At 41.8% G+C, this 15,547-nt stretch overlaps 2 protein-coding genes and 1 non-coding gene across 12 annotated transcripts; 2 read left to right on the top strand and 1 right to left on the bottom strand.

Annotated features, from left to right (window-relative positions):
* Positions 1–2,292: 2,292 nt before the first annotated feature.
* On the bottom strand, positions 2,293–6,757 carry LOC100276492 (uncharacterized). Of its 10 annotated transcripts, none has more exons than XM_035966818.1 (11): positions 6,468–6,757; positions 6,214–6,312; positions 5,696–6,135; positions 5,379–5,580; positions 5,118–5,285; positions 4,092–4,192; positions 3,946–4,014; positions 3,809–3,852; positions 3,505–3,699; positions 3,246–3,426; positions 2,534–2,883 (listed from the first exon to the last, which is right to left on the bottom strand). In XM_035966818.1, exons 1-9 carry the CDS (start codon positions 6,633–6,635, stop codon positions 3,617–3,619), a joined length of 1,374 nt encoding a protein of 457 aa, XP_035822711.1. In that variant the 5' UTR covers positions 6,636–6,757; the 3' UTR covers positions 2,534–2,883; positions 3,246–3,426; positions 3,505–3,616. The 10 variants fall into 10 exon arrangements, with proteins under 10 accessions (XP_008676965.1, XP_035822711.1, XP_035822712.1 ...); XM_035966819.1 differs by having other exon boundaries at positions 3,349–3,426; XM_035966823.1 differs by having other exon boundaries at positions 2,534–2,673; positions 2,761–2,883; positions 4,092–5,285; positions 6,468–6,693.
* Positions 6,758–6,903: 146 nt separating this feature from the next.
* LOC100303995 (60S ribosomal protein L23) lies at positions 6,904–9,499 on the top strand. The gene is made up of 4 exons (NM_001414267.1): positions 6,904–6,949; positions 7,531–7,815; positions 8,632–8,673; positions 9,126–9,499. The coding sequence occupies exons 1-4, from the start codon at positions 6,937–6,939 to the stop codon at positions 9,206–9,208; spliced, it is 423 nt and encodes a 140-aa protein (NP_001401196.1). The 5' UTR covers positions 6,904–6,936; the 3' UTR covers positions 9,209–9,499.
* LOC111591458 (small nucleolar RNA snoR137) lies at positions 8,127–8,263 on the top strand. The gene has a single exon (XR_004858086.1). It is a non-coding gene; the product is annotated as a small nucleolar RNA snoR137 (small nucleolar RNA).
* Positions 9,500–15,547: the final 6,048 nt, after the last annotated feature.

The raw sequence follows: 15,547 nt of genomic DNA, 5'->3' as shown, positions 1-15,547 counted from the left end.
TAAGTAAAAGTAAAACTATGCGAAAAGAATGTCCTCTGACCACAGTTTAATCTGTACCATATCAAATATTTGTATGTTAAGAAAAAACACCGCTCAACAATGGCTGCGAGTGAAAGATTTATTTTGGTTAACTTTGCATGTGTCGTATACATCCCCGTATACAATTTGGCCTTGATGACAATCAATCACTTTACAGTTAAATGGTTGTGAAATACAATGAACTCATATGCCAATTCCTTTTTGGTGGATGGAACATGACATATGGAATATTTATGGAGTCACATTCTTGTATTTGTTGTTTGCAGCCTCGAGAAAACTAAAGTTTGAACACATGACAATTGATCGTGCTTGCCTTTTGTGAATGGACTAGGCTGTTCGCTTGACTTTTGTAGATAAAGTGAAGTTGCGCTTGTAGTTTTCTAAGGTTTATGTATATAATTATGTGGATTGCATTAGCCCCAATATAATATCATGTATATACCTCCCGCTGTGGTGTCTGTCCCTACGCACATCACCTAATGTAGGCTTGGATCTTGTCATCTTATTTTGGATTAGTTTCCTACATCTTCATCTTATTTTGGATTAGTTTCCTACATCTTATTTTTGATTAGTTTTCTGATGTATCAGGTCTAATCATTACACTATGTTACACCTCTATGTATGATAACTTGTGTTAAAACAGAAAACAACTGTAACTTTAATGTAAATTATGTTCGGTCTCTTTATGTTATTAGTCTGACCATTGTTTTGTTGCTTTCATGGGAGATTACATCAACAATTGTTTACTACTGATTTTCCCTTGTGTTAGATAGGTCGCACGAAGTGGGATTTTCCTTTATGCTGGATAGGGCGCCCGAAGGGGCGCCACCTGATCTAGTTTTCTAAAAAGCTCCCATGTTCGGAAGAATCTACGTTATTCTGGACAATCCTCTTGGAATTGATATAGATAGACTTATGCACCTATGAATCAATCTATTAGACAAACTAGTTAGTCTATAAGATTGTGATGGTCACCAAGCACAAAAATCCATTACAAGGCGTTTGGATCCCTTCATTTCAGAGGAATTGGAATTCACTTAATAAAGTAACCTATTTAGCTTGGAATTTGAAATTCCACCACTTTCCAAAGTTCTGATATAAGTTTATCTCAAATTTATGGGGTGGAGGATGTGAAATGATTTTGTGTATTACTATAATTTGTTTCTACTCTATAACTTACAAGACGATATTCGATTCACTCCTCTATAGTAAAAATGTAGCACATAAATATCTCTCACCGACAAAAAAACGTTTTTTTTTTTGTTTAGGAGTGCTTCATTTCATATTTAAAAAAAGCTAGACGCAATGTTTGTTGCTAATATACAGGGCAGCAGTACTTTCTTGCACGGAAATGAATCACGGTACGGTGGTACACTCAATATTATTCTACAGATAAATGAGATAATGGCCTGGTCAATGTGAAGTTCATCATGACAAAGATCGGTTAGCTGATATTTTTAGTGCGTCCTTCTATATTAAGGAGACGATGGAAAAACAACTGTCCAGTTTCGCGGTACCAAAGCAAAGATCATGTTTTTTTTTTCTTCTGTTTACACGAGTTCGTGTTCGCCTAGCCAATTGCTTGCAAGGACCGGTGCTCTGCTGGGAGGCCGGCGGACGGCGGTAGGGCTCTAGCTTCACGCGTTTGATTATTGAGTCTTTGGTGAAGGCACGCGATTGGCTTAGGATCTAGTACGTCTACATGCTTCTTCTTCTTCATGCGTTTGATTATTGACTCTGTTGGGTGGTAGAGATGGAGCCATTAAGTGCTACTGCTGTATCTAATCAAGGGGCGGCTCGCGATCAGGCTCCTAGAGTGCTACCATTGTTCTCAGCCTACTAGCTTGTCATCTGGCAGGAATGAGGACGATGGGGAAGAAGACACGACGCAGCCAGAGCCGTGATGGTCTTGGCGTGGCTATGGCTTCGTGCACGGCCCCTGTCGTCTGCCGCTGAGCTGCTGTAGGTACTAGACTACTAGCTAGGTTTTTACAGTCGTCGCAGGCGTGTAGTAAATGCCGGCGGCCCAGACGCCGTGGAGGTGGAGCAGTACGTGCTCTCGAGTGGTCATAATCGGCGGCTACTGCATCTGCATGCAGGCAGTAACGATGATGCACAGAGTCGTCTGCTATCGAAAAAGGCAGGCTCAATCCATCACCAGACTCTCAGTTTTTTTTCTTTCTCTCCCTTAATTATAAAACCAAACGTACTATCTTCTCTTCCATCTTCCAAAAAAATCGGACTAGTTTGCAATTAATAAAACGAAGATTTTCTCATTTGTTACATGCCATCGAATTACATGACGACGTCTTTGGCATTAGTATGTTTAAATCCTAGTAATTGCTTTTCTCATTTGTTTCAGTGTCCCGACTGAAAACCATGAACGAACGACGGGGAGAGTCCACTTCATCACCCTTTCTATCTGTGGACCCTTTTTCTGATTGCCACGACATGTAGCTAGCTAGCCAGTTGTCGTCGAGGCATGACACATGGCTGGGGCTCAAAATAAATTTAGATTGACTTTCAAGTGTGCACATAATTATAGCCAGCTAGCTGAAGATATCAACATTTGCAATCACTATCGAATCAGAAGCTGGCCAAAGTCTGTGTAGTTGTCTCATGCCGGAAGATTTTCTGCGATAAGATAACCAATGCATGCTCATCATGGATCTTGCATCAATGATTGAGTTCCTTTTAGCAGCAAATTGTAGATGATTATACTTGCAGATGTCTTTCATCTTCTCAACCAGAAGGACTGCTCAGTGTCACCCTCCCATAAGCGTGCACCATTTCATCCAACACCTTGAGGGCGGGCGTCGCTGCCCTTCCTGGACATCCACAGCCCTGCGACGACCACGAGAACGCGTCACAAACAGTTCATTCATCACCCTTACAAAAATGTATCCAACAACAACCACCCAACTAATCTCCGCGCCCACGAGACAGGAGAACAGGACTGGACTGGTTTTATATCCAACAACAACCACCCGAGTTGCCTAACACTCTAACAGAATGACAGAATGATTCAATCCTCCCAACTAATCTCTCTCTCTCTCTCTCCCTCCCTCCCTCCCTCCCTCGCTCTCTCTCTCTCCCTCCCTCCCTCCCTCCCTCCCTCCCTCCCTCCCTCCCTCTCTCTCTCTCTCTCTCTCTCTCTCGCGTACAGTTGGCCCCATCATGACATGGTGAATCTAGTAACATTTCACCTTGGAGACAAAAAAAGAGGAGTCAATCTCCAGGTCATGCAACATCCATAATCAATCTCTCTTTCAGTTCAACTGTTCCCAGGATGCCAAAAGGCTTACGTACTCAATCCATTTTCTGCTGTCCCAGGTTCAGCCAATGTATATGTGCAGTCAGCTGGGAGAACCAGTCACTTTTTTTTCCCTTCTCGAAGGATGCACCAGAGTTAGTGCCATTTCATTTCATTAAATAAGAAGAGTACAAAGTCAAAGATGTACGCACCCCCCACCAGTGACAAACGTTAAATGAAAAGTAATATGGCCAAGGAAGCCATGCATAGTCGGCCAGTCACTCAATTAAAAGTGAAACGTCATACAGTGCACACTGCTAACATTCAGTGTAATCTTGTGGAACCGTTATATGAAAGTTGCTGAATAAGGAATGCATATAGACATTGAATCCTTTCAGTAATCTCACCTGGAAGGAAGAAAAAAAACAAGGTTTAGCTGAAGAATTTTGAGCACTTGGGTGCTTATCTCATTTCAAATCTGAGCAAGGGAGCAGCTGCAATCATGAACTAACTTACAGTTAACATGCCGATCTATTTCATCTCCTCTGCAACTACACTTTCTGAAAAGCAGAAAACATTAACACATATAAGAACTAACACAGGAATTTGAAATGTGACATACCTCGTACTAACAACTTTTTTTAACATCATACCGATCTGCAGGAGCAGCTTCATGAATTTGCTTATCGATTTGAGCTAGGTATATCTGGAACAAGCTTGACCTATACGATCAGTTGCAAACATTAAATCGCCATAATGATAAAAATCCATCCCATAATAAGGTAAAAGGTCAGCTCACTGCGGTGGAATTGCTGCGGCGGTAAGAACTGGAGGTAGAAGCCATAGTACGGATGGTTTCCTCTCTAATGTCTGTCTTGCATAGTCAAGAATATCCTTTTCCTGTAGTTCGAAGCTTTAGATGAAGATACATTATTTCGTGAGGTGTGAGAAAACGAAACATCGTAGATACCAAGATTCTAAAATATATGCCGTCTTGCTAACAATTGTTATTGTGAGTTGTGACAGGTCCGTTATGCAATTTATTTCCTGAGAGGTCTCTGAAAGGCATGCTAATCATTACTACTTAGAACTATCATGCAAGTTCCTAACCTTTCTATGCTAATATTTATTTTCTGAAATCATTAATTCGTTTATAATATATCTAATCAAGTAGGAGCCTTCCACTGGCCCATGAATCCTGGTAGGTTTTGGACCGCTTACTGATAAAAAATAGACAGTAGACACTATGTTGGACCTTTAATCTACGAAATTTTCTTTGGAACTTACAGTTCACTGACTCAAGTATTGTTTAAATTGGTCGAGCATCACTTGTAAATCAAACTAGACCAAGGTAGTATGACAAGTAATTGGTTTTAATAATGTTATTTACCATTTTTGAATGTAGACTAAGGACTGAGCATTAGCAGCTTTCAACAAAAAATAGTTTTGTGTCAGTTTCCTGTCACATACTCACATGTGTAAACACAGTTACAGCAAGTGCACCGAAGACCTGATTTGGTATACAGCCCATTACAAGTTCTGGCAGAGAAGTTTGATCGTAGGCCCTCGATATATTTTAGTTACATAAGTACATTGAGGATTCACAGAAACACCATTGATAGTTTGCACGAAGACACAATCAGTGTTCAGTATTTAGGTGAAAACCTTCCTGAATTTATTCTTAAGAGTTAAGATGTACGGATACCTACTTGGTTGAGAGGGGTACAATCCCCACATTTCAAAAATTTCACACCGAGTTAAAGTTTCTAACGTACAGAATACTTCGCAAACTATGAACATGATATAAGACCAAAATATGAAAAACCTCCAAATTAAGATATTCGTCTTGGAATTTGTCCTGAAAGGTTCTGTGAAGGCACTGGTGCAGATCAGCGTGCTTCTTGGATATAGGAATGGAACAGAAAGTGTGTGACATGAAGCCCTCTATCAATGTGTTCCATCGCCTTGTAATCGAACCCAGCAAGCATAGCTCCTACAAAGATAACGCATACATGTTGATGTGACAATGTAGAAAGTTTATATACTAGAAGTGTATACAGTTGAAGGCTAAAAGGTGAGCAGTTACCATGGTTTCAACAAGACCACTATGACATGTTTCTTCTATACTTTTTAAGGGCTCAAACACTTTCATCCACTGCTCTTTAGGAGCTTTAAAAATCAAACTAGCTCCAGACAGAACTCGAATGGTCCGTTGATCAAGCAAATATGACAAACACTTTGCTCTCCATTGCTTCCACATTAGAAACTCGTCGATCATTTGCGATGTTCTGTGTTGTAATAGCATTGAGTGAGTTCAGACTGGGCATGGTATCATGTAAAACAAAGGACACATAAATGTGGATTTTGATAACCGAAGGCAATATATCAAAGGTGAATGCTTACTTCGGAATTGCTGGGACACAAGGCTTATTACTACCATTTTCCAAGATGTTCCTTTTCACACTGTTCAAAAACGTTTCCAGTCCTCTATCAGCCAACCGTCCACACGATGCCGAATCCAGCGTCTTCTGAAATTCTTTAACTATAATCCATGAATGGCCCGTGGATTCAGCCCGCAGATCATAAGAACTAGTGGGAAGTCCACCATCACAAGCATTCATGGTCTGCGCAAAACATGATGTATTCATATTCAATATTGACTCAGCATACTCTTGGCATGCGTTGTGCGCACCACTAGCACAAATGCCATCAATATCCATGCCAGCAACCGCTTCAAGAAGAGCACAAAAGTTTTCCACGCTCATTGTGTTTGGTTTCAGAAAATGTCGCATAACCAACACCCTTGCCATGGATAGCAAATCTGAACGTACAGCAGCAAGACCCTGCACATGTAACAGAACTCACTACATGTAAAACCCCCCAGAATAACCGCAGACACCATACAAGCTATGGAGAAGCACCTTAGGGAACTCGGGACTTGAAGTGAGCTCAAGGAGTGCCGCATCGAGTTCTCTTGCAGAATCCTCGTACTGGCCCGAGTCGAGCAGGTCCTTGAAAATCTGAACACAATGCAAGCACAATGGAGCAACTCAGGAGACATATCTCGGACGCACTCACTGACACAAGAAATTCTGCAGACTTCTAGCATAAGAAAGCGGAACGGAGAAGACGTTATGAAGTCGAAGGGCAGGAGGCGAGAGGGATCGCCACTGACCTCCTCGAAGAAGAGCGCCCACCGGAGGGCCTTCTTGATCTCGTCGGCGCTCCAAGTAGCAGCGGCGCCGGACGAGGTGCGGCCGCCGGCAAGGACAAGGACGTCGACGAAACCCCGCACCAGACGGAGCACCTCCTCCATGGTCACCGCCGGGTGCGCCCACCCCATTTCCCGAGCCTCCTTCTCACGATCCTGACTTCCGAAGGGACTAACGCGCAAGAAATCCCGAACTTTTTACTTTGCACCCAGAACCCTATACTTATGCATTTTATTTTTTCTATCACTCACTCGGTTCTATGGTTCGCGCACCTCGCACTACATACTAGCCTGAGGACCTGAAAATTCAGCTGAAATTGTTACAAGGGGTACTCGAATAATAGCCGCAAAACCCTAACCTTGGCACCGTATAAACGAGCCAACCTGTCCACCCCGCGCCGCCGCCACTCCGCCGCTCCTCTCCGCTTCCAAGATGTCGAAGCGAGGTAAATCCAATGCTCCCTTCCCACTCGATCTTCTCGTGCATGGTTTGCCGCTTGTTCTGTTATAGTTTATCGTTCAGGTTATAAGTTGAAAATTTTCGTTTCTGATGCGTAAGTCCTTGCATTATCTGGAATCCATCGTAAACGAGTAGACCATCTGATGTCACAGCTGATGGGTTCGGGATTAGTGAACTTTCTAAACGAACTATTCTGAATTTTGATGCCACGGTCATGAGCTTGATACGTAGTTAGATTCGAGGTTAGACATTGAGTGTGTTTGAGATGTTAGTTTATTTGGGATGGCATCTATATGCTTGTCCTTACTTAGTAGTCAGATCCACTTTGAGATTGAAAGATGATGCTATTTAGATGACTGGTGGCAGCGTCGTTTAGCAAATTTGATCTTATTGAAGCACATCATGCCATGTTTCTCAATCTATACTAGGTGTTTCTGTATTTTATCATTTACTCTGACTTAGGTTCCTCTATTACTTGACAATTAGTTGAAAGCTTTCTTTAAACAAACTTTGGGCTTCATACTGGTGCATTGTAGTTATGTGGTCTAAATATGTTTTGAACTGCAGGACGTGGAGGTTCTGCTGGTAACAAGTTCCGGATGTCACTGGGTCTACCAGTGGCAGCCACTGTGAACTGTGCTGATAACACTGGAGCCAAGAACCTTTACATCATTTCTGTGAAGGGAATCAAGGGGCGCCTTAACAGGCTTCCTTCTGCCTGTGTTGGTGACATGGTTATGGCAACTGTGAAGAAGGGAAAGCCTGACCTTAGGAAGAAGGTGATGCCAGCTGTCATTGTGAGGCAGCGCAAGCCATGGCGCCGAAAGGATGGTGTCTACATGTACTTTGAAGGTACATTTATTATCATGACTGGGTGCATTGACTCTGCAATGGTCCAATCATTTGAGCTTCTGTGTCCTTGTAGAATTACCCAGAATTCAGTTCTCTTGGATAGTCTTCTTTTCATTTGATTTTGGTTCTTTAGAGTGTGATGTCTGCTTAGCTAACATTCTACTTTTGATATTATTTCTGAATTTTAGTAAACATGATGACCAAGATATCATAGTTGTTTTTTTGTTGTTGCAAATTTGTACTCTAGAATACTTTGTTCTGAGGAATTATGATTAGATTTTAGGAAGCTTGATGTTCTCTGCACAAAAAGTGTTGCTTCTTTACCTAATAAAGAGTGACCGTGCAGTCTGGTCATTTGTCAAGAGGAAGCATATAAGCGAATTGGCCAGTATTAAACAGCATTGTGCATTTTCCCGTTGTGCAGTGTTACCTGTCTCCTGGCACATGTTGAAGTATTCGCGAAACAATGACCAATACTATTTATTTGCTCAGATACCAATAGCATGTTCTCATGTTTTTTAATTCAAACTCTAGCAACGGTGAATATGTGCAAGTTAGATGTTGCATCTTGGCTGGATTGTACTAGTTATGTGGTTATGCCTTGGTATAATTTGGTGTCGACCTGCAGTTGATTTGAGTTATTTATTCTGTCTTTTAACATTTTTTGTGCCTGTCACATGTCTAGAGATTTATATTAGACATTTGGTGATCAGCAACTCTTTTTATTTACCTGCTGCTCGTGGTCAACACCACATTTACTTCAGCCTTGGTTCGTGGTTCATGCTTCTGTAATGTTCTGTTTATGTGATATTGCAGACAATGCTGGAGTGATTGTGAACCCAAAGGGAGAGATGAAAGGTATACTCCTGAACGTTCTGTTGGTTTTATGTGCATTACAACTATTCTGGTGTAGGCATAGCTGAAAATGGTGCCAGAATACAGCAAGCGGAATGGCTCCGGAATTTTTCTAGTTGATTAAAACTTATATAAATTAATGAAGTAATCCGGCTCGGACTGGTTTCAGGTCACCATTTTTTGTTCTCTATTTGACTCTCTATTTACCTTTCTATGAGTTTGACTAGTCAGAGTGGCTAGCCATGTTTGGCTAGCGAGAGAACTAATTGGGAGAGTCGAATAACTTGATGAGTTAGATGACTAGTCTGTTGAAAAATTATTTTGATGTTGAGTAGCCAAAATTTGACTACCAGCCATTTCTCTAATCTCTTGGAGATTCTCTTAGCTTTTATTATAATCTAACACTACAGTTGGAAAATGATGTATTGATACGCATTTCCATGACCATGATGCAGGCTCTGCCATCACTGGACCCATCGGAAAGGAGTGTGCTGATCTGTGGCCTAGGATTGCCAGCGCGGCAAATGCGATTGTCTAGTGGAATCAGTTGATCGAAATTTACTTCAAATAACATTTGTTTGTGTTGCGAATTGGGAAGAGAGTTTTTAGTTAGACGAGCTTTTGATGGCCCTAAAGATGTTTTCCCGGATGATGTTTGTGCTGCTGGACCGTTTCCTGTTAGCTTCGATGGCATCCTCCCCATATCGATAAACTGTTGCTTAGCCTGACAATCGGAAGAGTTTAAATGTTAAAGATTTGATATCTCTCTCGCTGTTTCGCATTGCTTTTCTTTTACTTGCGGGAGCTGAAATGTTGGCGCTTTTGGAATGGAATGCAGGAATTTCATGGGAATGGCGTAGAATCTGGAGGTAATCAGCTCATTTTCATTGAAATAAGATACTGTATGTTGAGAACTTGTTCTCAAATGCTATAAATTAAGAACAAGGCAACATAAAATGTTAAATATTAATACCCTTCGTCCGTGGAAGCATTATTTCCCCAAGGATTTAATGACCTCCGAACGAAGGCTATAAACGAAATATCACGAAGATCATGTCTTCGTGGTTAGACTTGAAAAACAATATGAAGTAAAATACTTGAAAAACAATATGAAGTAAAATACAGAACACAAAACATTATTGAAAGATATACCGAAAATGAATAACAATATTTTTATATATATTCTATTATATGAACCTAAATATTATGTTTAATATTTAGGTATATTTGTACCTTCGTCTTAGCAGAAAGCAATAATCCAAGCGTAATGTGCCGATGATTACAAGATTGCGTGAACAGTACAGAGGTATTGTTCACCTATTTATAAGCACAGGGCGTAGCCTGTGATGAATTACAATTATGCCCCTCATAAGGGATTACAACGGTGACTCAAACATATATGGACTAAAAGGTCATTCTACTTTTATGTCGGTTTATAAATTCCGAAGCTTCATGAAGAGGAACCTTCGGTCATCTCATACGAACAGTTTCAGCCGAAAACCGCTTCTTCCTACAAGACCTTCGGCGACGAAGCATAGTCCCAACAGTAGCTCCTTTCGCGGCGCTAGATCGTTTTTCGTAACGAGCTTGATCCGTGAAAAAAGTCTCCTAAGCTTCAGGAAGCCGAAGGTCCAAAAAACACCTTCCCTGAGCTCGTTATCGAGGAACGATTCAGCTTCCCAGCGCATAGCGATCCCACCTTGCAGAGTTACTGTTTGGTCTCTGCGGTCCACCGCGCAGCGAGTGCAAGCGGCTGTCCGCCTGGTGTAAAAATCCTGGCGCTACGCCTTCTTACCTGCAGTACTATATAAACAGACGAGTAGGTGTGAAGTTACCACAGCATTCATTGCTATTTGCACTGTTTTACTGCCAAAATTTTTAACCATAGCCGAAGCTTGACTCTCGGAATCGAACGAAGCTCCAGCTTGAAGCCTGCTTCGTCAGAAGAAAAAACTTCGGAAGAAAAAGTATTTAATTCCCACAAATTCAGAATTAAATGGTCAGAGTGCGTTCTACCGCTAGGGTTGAGCGTGAGGGAGGTGAAGCTGAAGGTTCGGAGACTATTCCCATCTCCGAAGCAATGCAACGATCCGGGCTGGTAACTTCGGAAAAAATCCCCAGTGCCGATGCAGAACAAGCAACTGCCGAAGTAGAAGAAGAAAACATTGAGGAAACTGATCCTGAAGATGATTATCGTATTGCTATGCCAAGTAAGCCCAGCCACTTGGACTTCGGAAAGTCTACTGTTTCGAAGGCTGATCTCTCCAAGATGGTAAAGTCGGGGTTTTTCAGTGAAAGTCAGAAGAAGCTACTACGCTTCGGTGGGGAAGAAACTACCCCGAAGCCAGAGAAGGATGAAATAGTCATTTTCAAGAGCTTTCTAAAGGCTGGATTAAGATTCCCCCTTCATGGGATTATTGCAGAGGTACTGAAGAGGTTTGGTATCTACTTTCATCAGTTGACTCCTAACGCTATCGTTAGGCTTAGTGTTTATATCTGGGCCCTCCGAAGCCAAGCGGTGGAACCGTTTGCGGACAGCTTTCGCCGAGTTCACGAGCTGCACTATCAGACGAAGGCTAGAAAAGATGGATTGCATGACAATTTTGGTTGCTATAATTTTGCTTATCGGAAAACCACAAAGTTTCCTGTAATCAGCTACCGAAGCAAATGGGCAGCAGGCTGGAAGTCGGAGTGGTTCTATGTCAAGGTTGATGATGACAAGGAGAAGCTTGTGCAAAGTCCACTTGAACTAATCTTCGGAGAAACCCGACCTCGTTGCAACATGACACCAGAAGGTCCAACCCAACAAGCGTTGGATGAATTCAGAATTATTTCAGAGCATATCAGTACAAGAGACCTGGTTCAGGAGTTTTTGGCTTTCAGGGTTTTTCCTAGTTTAAAAGAATGGGAAATGTCGAAGCTAGAGGGGGAGAAAAAAGAAGAACTTGTGCGATTACCTTACTATTTCAAGTTTAAGAAATACTTTAAAACACCTTGCCAAGAGTGGCTGGATACAATTGAAGTAATGTGCAATGAAATACTCGGCAATTACTCCAAAAAAGAAGATCAGTTGATGACTGCGGCCTTCGGCACCCGTCCGAAGCGAAGATTGAATCGAGTGCTGGACGCCTTGAGTTTTGAATACCCTGACTACGAAAATTTGAATAAAGGTGTCGGAGGCCGGAAAAGGAAAAGGATAGCCGAAGCTTTAAATGAAGATGAGAAAGAACCATCAAAAGAGAAGAAAATTCCGAAGAAGAGGAAAGTAACATCTCCGAAGCAAAAAGTATCTGACGAAGAGGAGACTCCCGCATCACACTCTGCCACTGACGTGGAAGAAATTTTGAAGGTAATGACTGAATCCCTGCCTGCGAAGCTAAGTCCATTGAGGCCTCAACTGACAAAGTTTTTTCAGAAGGAAAAGGAGCCGGAAAAAACGAAGAAAACGACTAAAACAAAGAGACAAAGAATCATCGCAGTGACAGAAGTCATTGACAAGACACCACCGAGAGCTTCAGCTCAGAAGATACCAGCGGATGAAGAAATAACAAATATTGAAGTCACACCTTCGGAGGTCGCGGCTGTCGAAGCTACCTCAATTGAAGATTTGAACTTGGAAAGCACAATCGAACACATCGACAAAATGCTGCTAGACATGGCCACAGAAGAAGCTACTACTGCCGCCAAAGAGGCCATGGCCGCAGTGCCTAGGAAAGAAAAGGAAATTGCTGACGAAGCTGACAAAGTTTCAGAGGGCGAGGCCTTCATGTTTCAAAATTTAGTTGGAGAAAAATTGTCAGAATCCGAAATAGAAGAGCTTAAAGAGTATGCCAAATCTTGCGGATATAAACCAGGAGCACTCCTCTTCGGAGGTATTGATGATGAAAAATTAGACTGTATCCGGAATCAAACTGGAGCTAAGGTTATCGGTACTCTATCAAAGAGTATCGGTTTTCCGAAGCTAGAAACAGACATTAGCCGCTACCGACGACAACATATCGTTGGTAGTTTATTTTATTCCAATTTCAAGGTGAACTACTTTTCCTCTGACTTTTATTGTGTTGGATAATGAAGACATGTCTAACGAAGGTTGTTTTCGTGCAGAGTATGCTGTTGAGCAAAGCTTTGAAAATGCAGCAAGATCTGGAAGACAAGAAACACGAAGTTATAATTGAAAATTTAGAAGGTAAAATAAAAGAGCAATCAGCTACTATTGAAAAGAAGAACTTCGAGCTTCAAGCGACTGAAGGTTTATTGGCGGAAGCCGAAGCTAAAATAACAGAACTGAACACGAAGCTTCTCTGCCAATCTGAACAATTTGAACAAGAGAAGCAAGAACTTAACGCAAAACTTGAAGCCGAAGTCCAACAAAATTCAGATTTGAAAAAACTATTGGCGGGCCTTCAAGACAAATGCTTGGAATTTAACAACAAATGTATTCAACGACTGGGAAAAATTTTCCACTCAGTCGGAGCTAGCAGTGAGAAATTCACCCCGTCAGCTGAAGATTTACCAAAGACCTTCGAACATATTGAGGGTGAAATTGATGAGCTTGACGAAGTTATAGCCGGGCATGGTGACTTCTGCGTCTGGGTAGCTTCTCGGGGCACTGCTGCAGCTTTCCTAAAAGCTGGCTGCGATCATGGAAAGATTGTCAATAGGCCCAATTTCACTTTATCACCATCAATTCTAGATGACATTCCTGATCTCGCCCGAAGCATTTCCAATAGATTTGTAAAGATGATATGGACAAAAGGCGGGCGAGAAAAGGCTGGAGACGAAGCTCGGAGTCATCTTGAACCAGTAAGAAATCATACCTTGTGCCTACCTCTTCCTTCAAGCTCGATTTTGACTTACAACAACTTAATTCATGTAGGATGACGAAGCCGAAGCCGATGCTTAAAGAGAATGACGCCAAAGCTGAGGTCCCTTGAAGATTACATAGGAGTAGACTGTAGACAAACTCAAGAAACTTTTGAGATAACTTTTGTAAATGTGACTAAACTTGTCTTTAATGAATTCTCTTCATACCTTGTAATATGCTCTTATCCTTCCATTAATGTATGAGAGGTGCTTTGATGTGGACGAAATTATCTTTTTGAGCCGAAGGCGAAAAAAAACACCTTCCCTTCTTTTCGTACACAGCGAAGCATAGAAACCAACATTTCTCTTTCTTCCGAAGCTCTTCTTTTCGTACACGAAGTAAAGAAGACAGTTATGCTATGATGATGATTATCCTACATATGCCTGGATGAATGTTTATGAATACAAATGCTATGATGTAATGTGATGTGCAAATGAATGTCCAAACACATATCCGAAGCCATAATCACAACCATTATTTCCTTAAAAACAATCACATATTAGCGCTAACTTTTCGCTGTAAGCTCTGCATTCCCTTAGGAACGACTTTGGAGCTTCTTCGCCTTTTACTTTCGGCGGAATCAGCGTTGACTTTTCGCTGTAAGCTCTGCATTCCCTTAGGAACGACTTTGGAGCTTCTTCGCCTTTTACTTTCGGCGGAATCAGCGTTGACTTTTCGCTGTAAGCTCTGCATTCCCTTAGGAACGACTTTGGAGCTTCTTCGCTTTTTACTTTTCGGCACTCGATAGTGCGTTCTCAGCTTTTACATTAACATTCCTTGGGGGATTTTGCTCTTATAGAACTAAAAAAGGAAATTACATATGATGGCCCCATTAAAAACCTTTCTCCCCCTCTAGAAAGGAAAAGGGTGCCATGAAAAAGAAAAAACATAAAAATTACATCAAGTTACACATAATATCGCCGAAGCTCATCCGCATTCCAAGATCTAGGAATGTCGTTGCCGTCCATATCCTTCAATCTGTATGAACCGGGTCTTGACGAAGATGCTACCAAAAAAGGTCCCTCCCATTTCAACTGCAACTTGCCCACTGTATCTGGGTTAGCCACTCGCCGAAGCACCAAATGTCCTGGCTCAATATTCTTTAGCCGAACCTTTCTATCACGCCATTTGATTGTTTCGGCTTGATACTTATTGATGTTGTCCACAGCTTGAAGCCTGATCCCTTCTATAGCATCTTTTTCCACAGAATAAACAGCTTCAGAATCTGACTCTGCCGAAGCTACTACTCTTATTGATCCGGTTTTGGCTTCCTCCGGAGTTATTGCTTCATCGCCAAACAATAGTTTGAATGGAGTAAAACCCGTTGACCTTGATATTGTTGTGTTGTGGCTCCATACCACTTTGATTAATTGATCTGGCCACTTTCCCCTAGGTTGATTGAAGATTAACTTCATTATCCCTGTCATTATAATGCCATTGGCTCTTTCAACGAGTCCGTTTGACTCCGGATGCCTGACTGATGCAAAATGGATCTTCGTACCAATTTGATCACAGAAATCTCTGAAAGCTTCGGAGTCGAACTGTGTTCCATTATCTACAGTGATGGCCCTTGGTACCTCGAAACAACAAACAATATTCTGCCAGAAAAACTTTTGAATGGTGGCCGAAGTTATTGTAGCTAAAGGCTTTGCCTCAATCCATTTAGAAAAATATTCTACAGCCACTACAACATATCTTAAGTTTCCTTGGGTCGGTGGTAACGGACCTAACAAGTCAAGGCCCCACCTTTGCAATGGCCAGATGGGTTGTATGAGCTGGGTTAAGGACGAAGGTTGTTTTTGATCTCTTGCACATTTCTGACAACCTTCGCACTTTTGAACTAATTCCGCTGCATCCGAAGCTGCCTTCGGCCAATAAAACCCTTGACGGAAAACTTTTCCAAGTAACGGCCTAGATCCAATGTGAGATCCGCACAGGCCTGCATGTATTTCTTTCATCAATTCTATACCTTCGGTTCTAGATAAACACTTGAGTAGTGGAGCACAAACCCCA

Source organism: Zea mays, chromosome 4 (genome assembly GCF_902167145.1).
Source record: "Zea mays cultivar B73 chromosome 4, Zm-B73-REFERENCE-NAM-5.0, whole genome shotgun sequence".
Taxonomy (NCBI): Eukaryota; Viridiplantae; Streptophyta; class Magnoliopsida; order Poales; family Poaceae; genus Zea; species Zea mays.
This window is presented reverse-complemented; position numbering and strand designations above follow the sequence as displayed.

Bases quoted from the DNA above. Each gene is read 5' to 3' on its own strand.
- LOC100303995 (NM_001414267.1), top strand. The intron at 7,816-8,631 runs GTACATTTATTA...GTGATATTGCAG, and splicing joins TGTCTACATGTACTTTGAAG to ACAATGCTGGAGTGATTGTG. The intron at 8,674-9,125 runs GTATACTCCTGA...ACCATGATGCAG, and splicing joins CCCAAAGGGAGAGATGAAAG to GCTCTGCCATCACTGGACCC.
- LOC100276492 (XM_035966817.1), bottom strand. From the start codon at position 6,635: ATGGGGTGGGCGCACCCGGCGGTGACCATGGAGGAGGTGCTCCGTCTG. The intron at 5,581-5,695 runs GTAAGCATTCAC...ATTACAACACAG, and splicing joins TGTGTCCCAGCAATTCCGAA to AACATCGCAAATGATCGACG. The intron at 5,286-5,378 runs GTAACTGCTCAC...TTATCTTTGTAG, and splicing joins GTGGTCTTGTTGAAACCATG to GAGCTATGCTTGCTGGGTTC.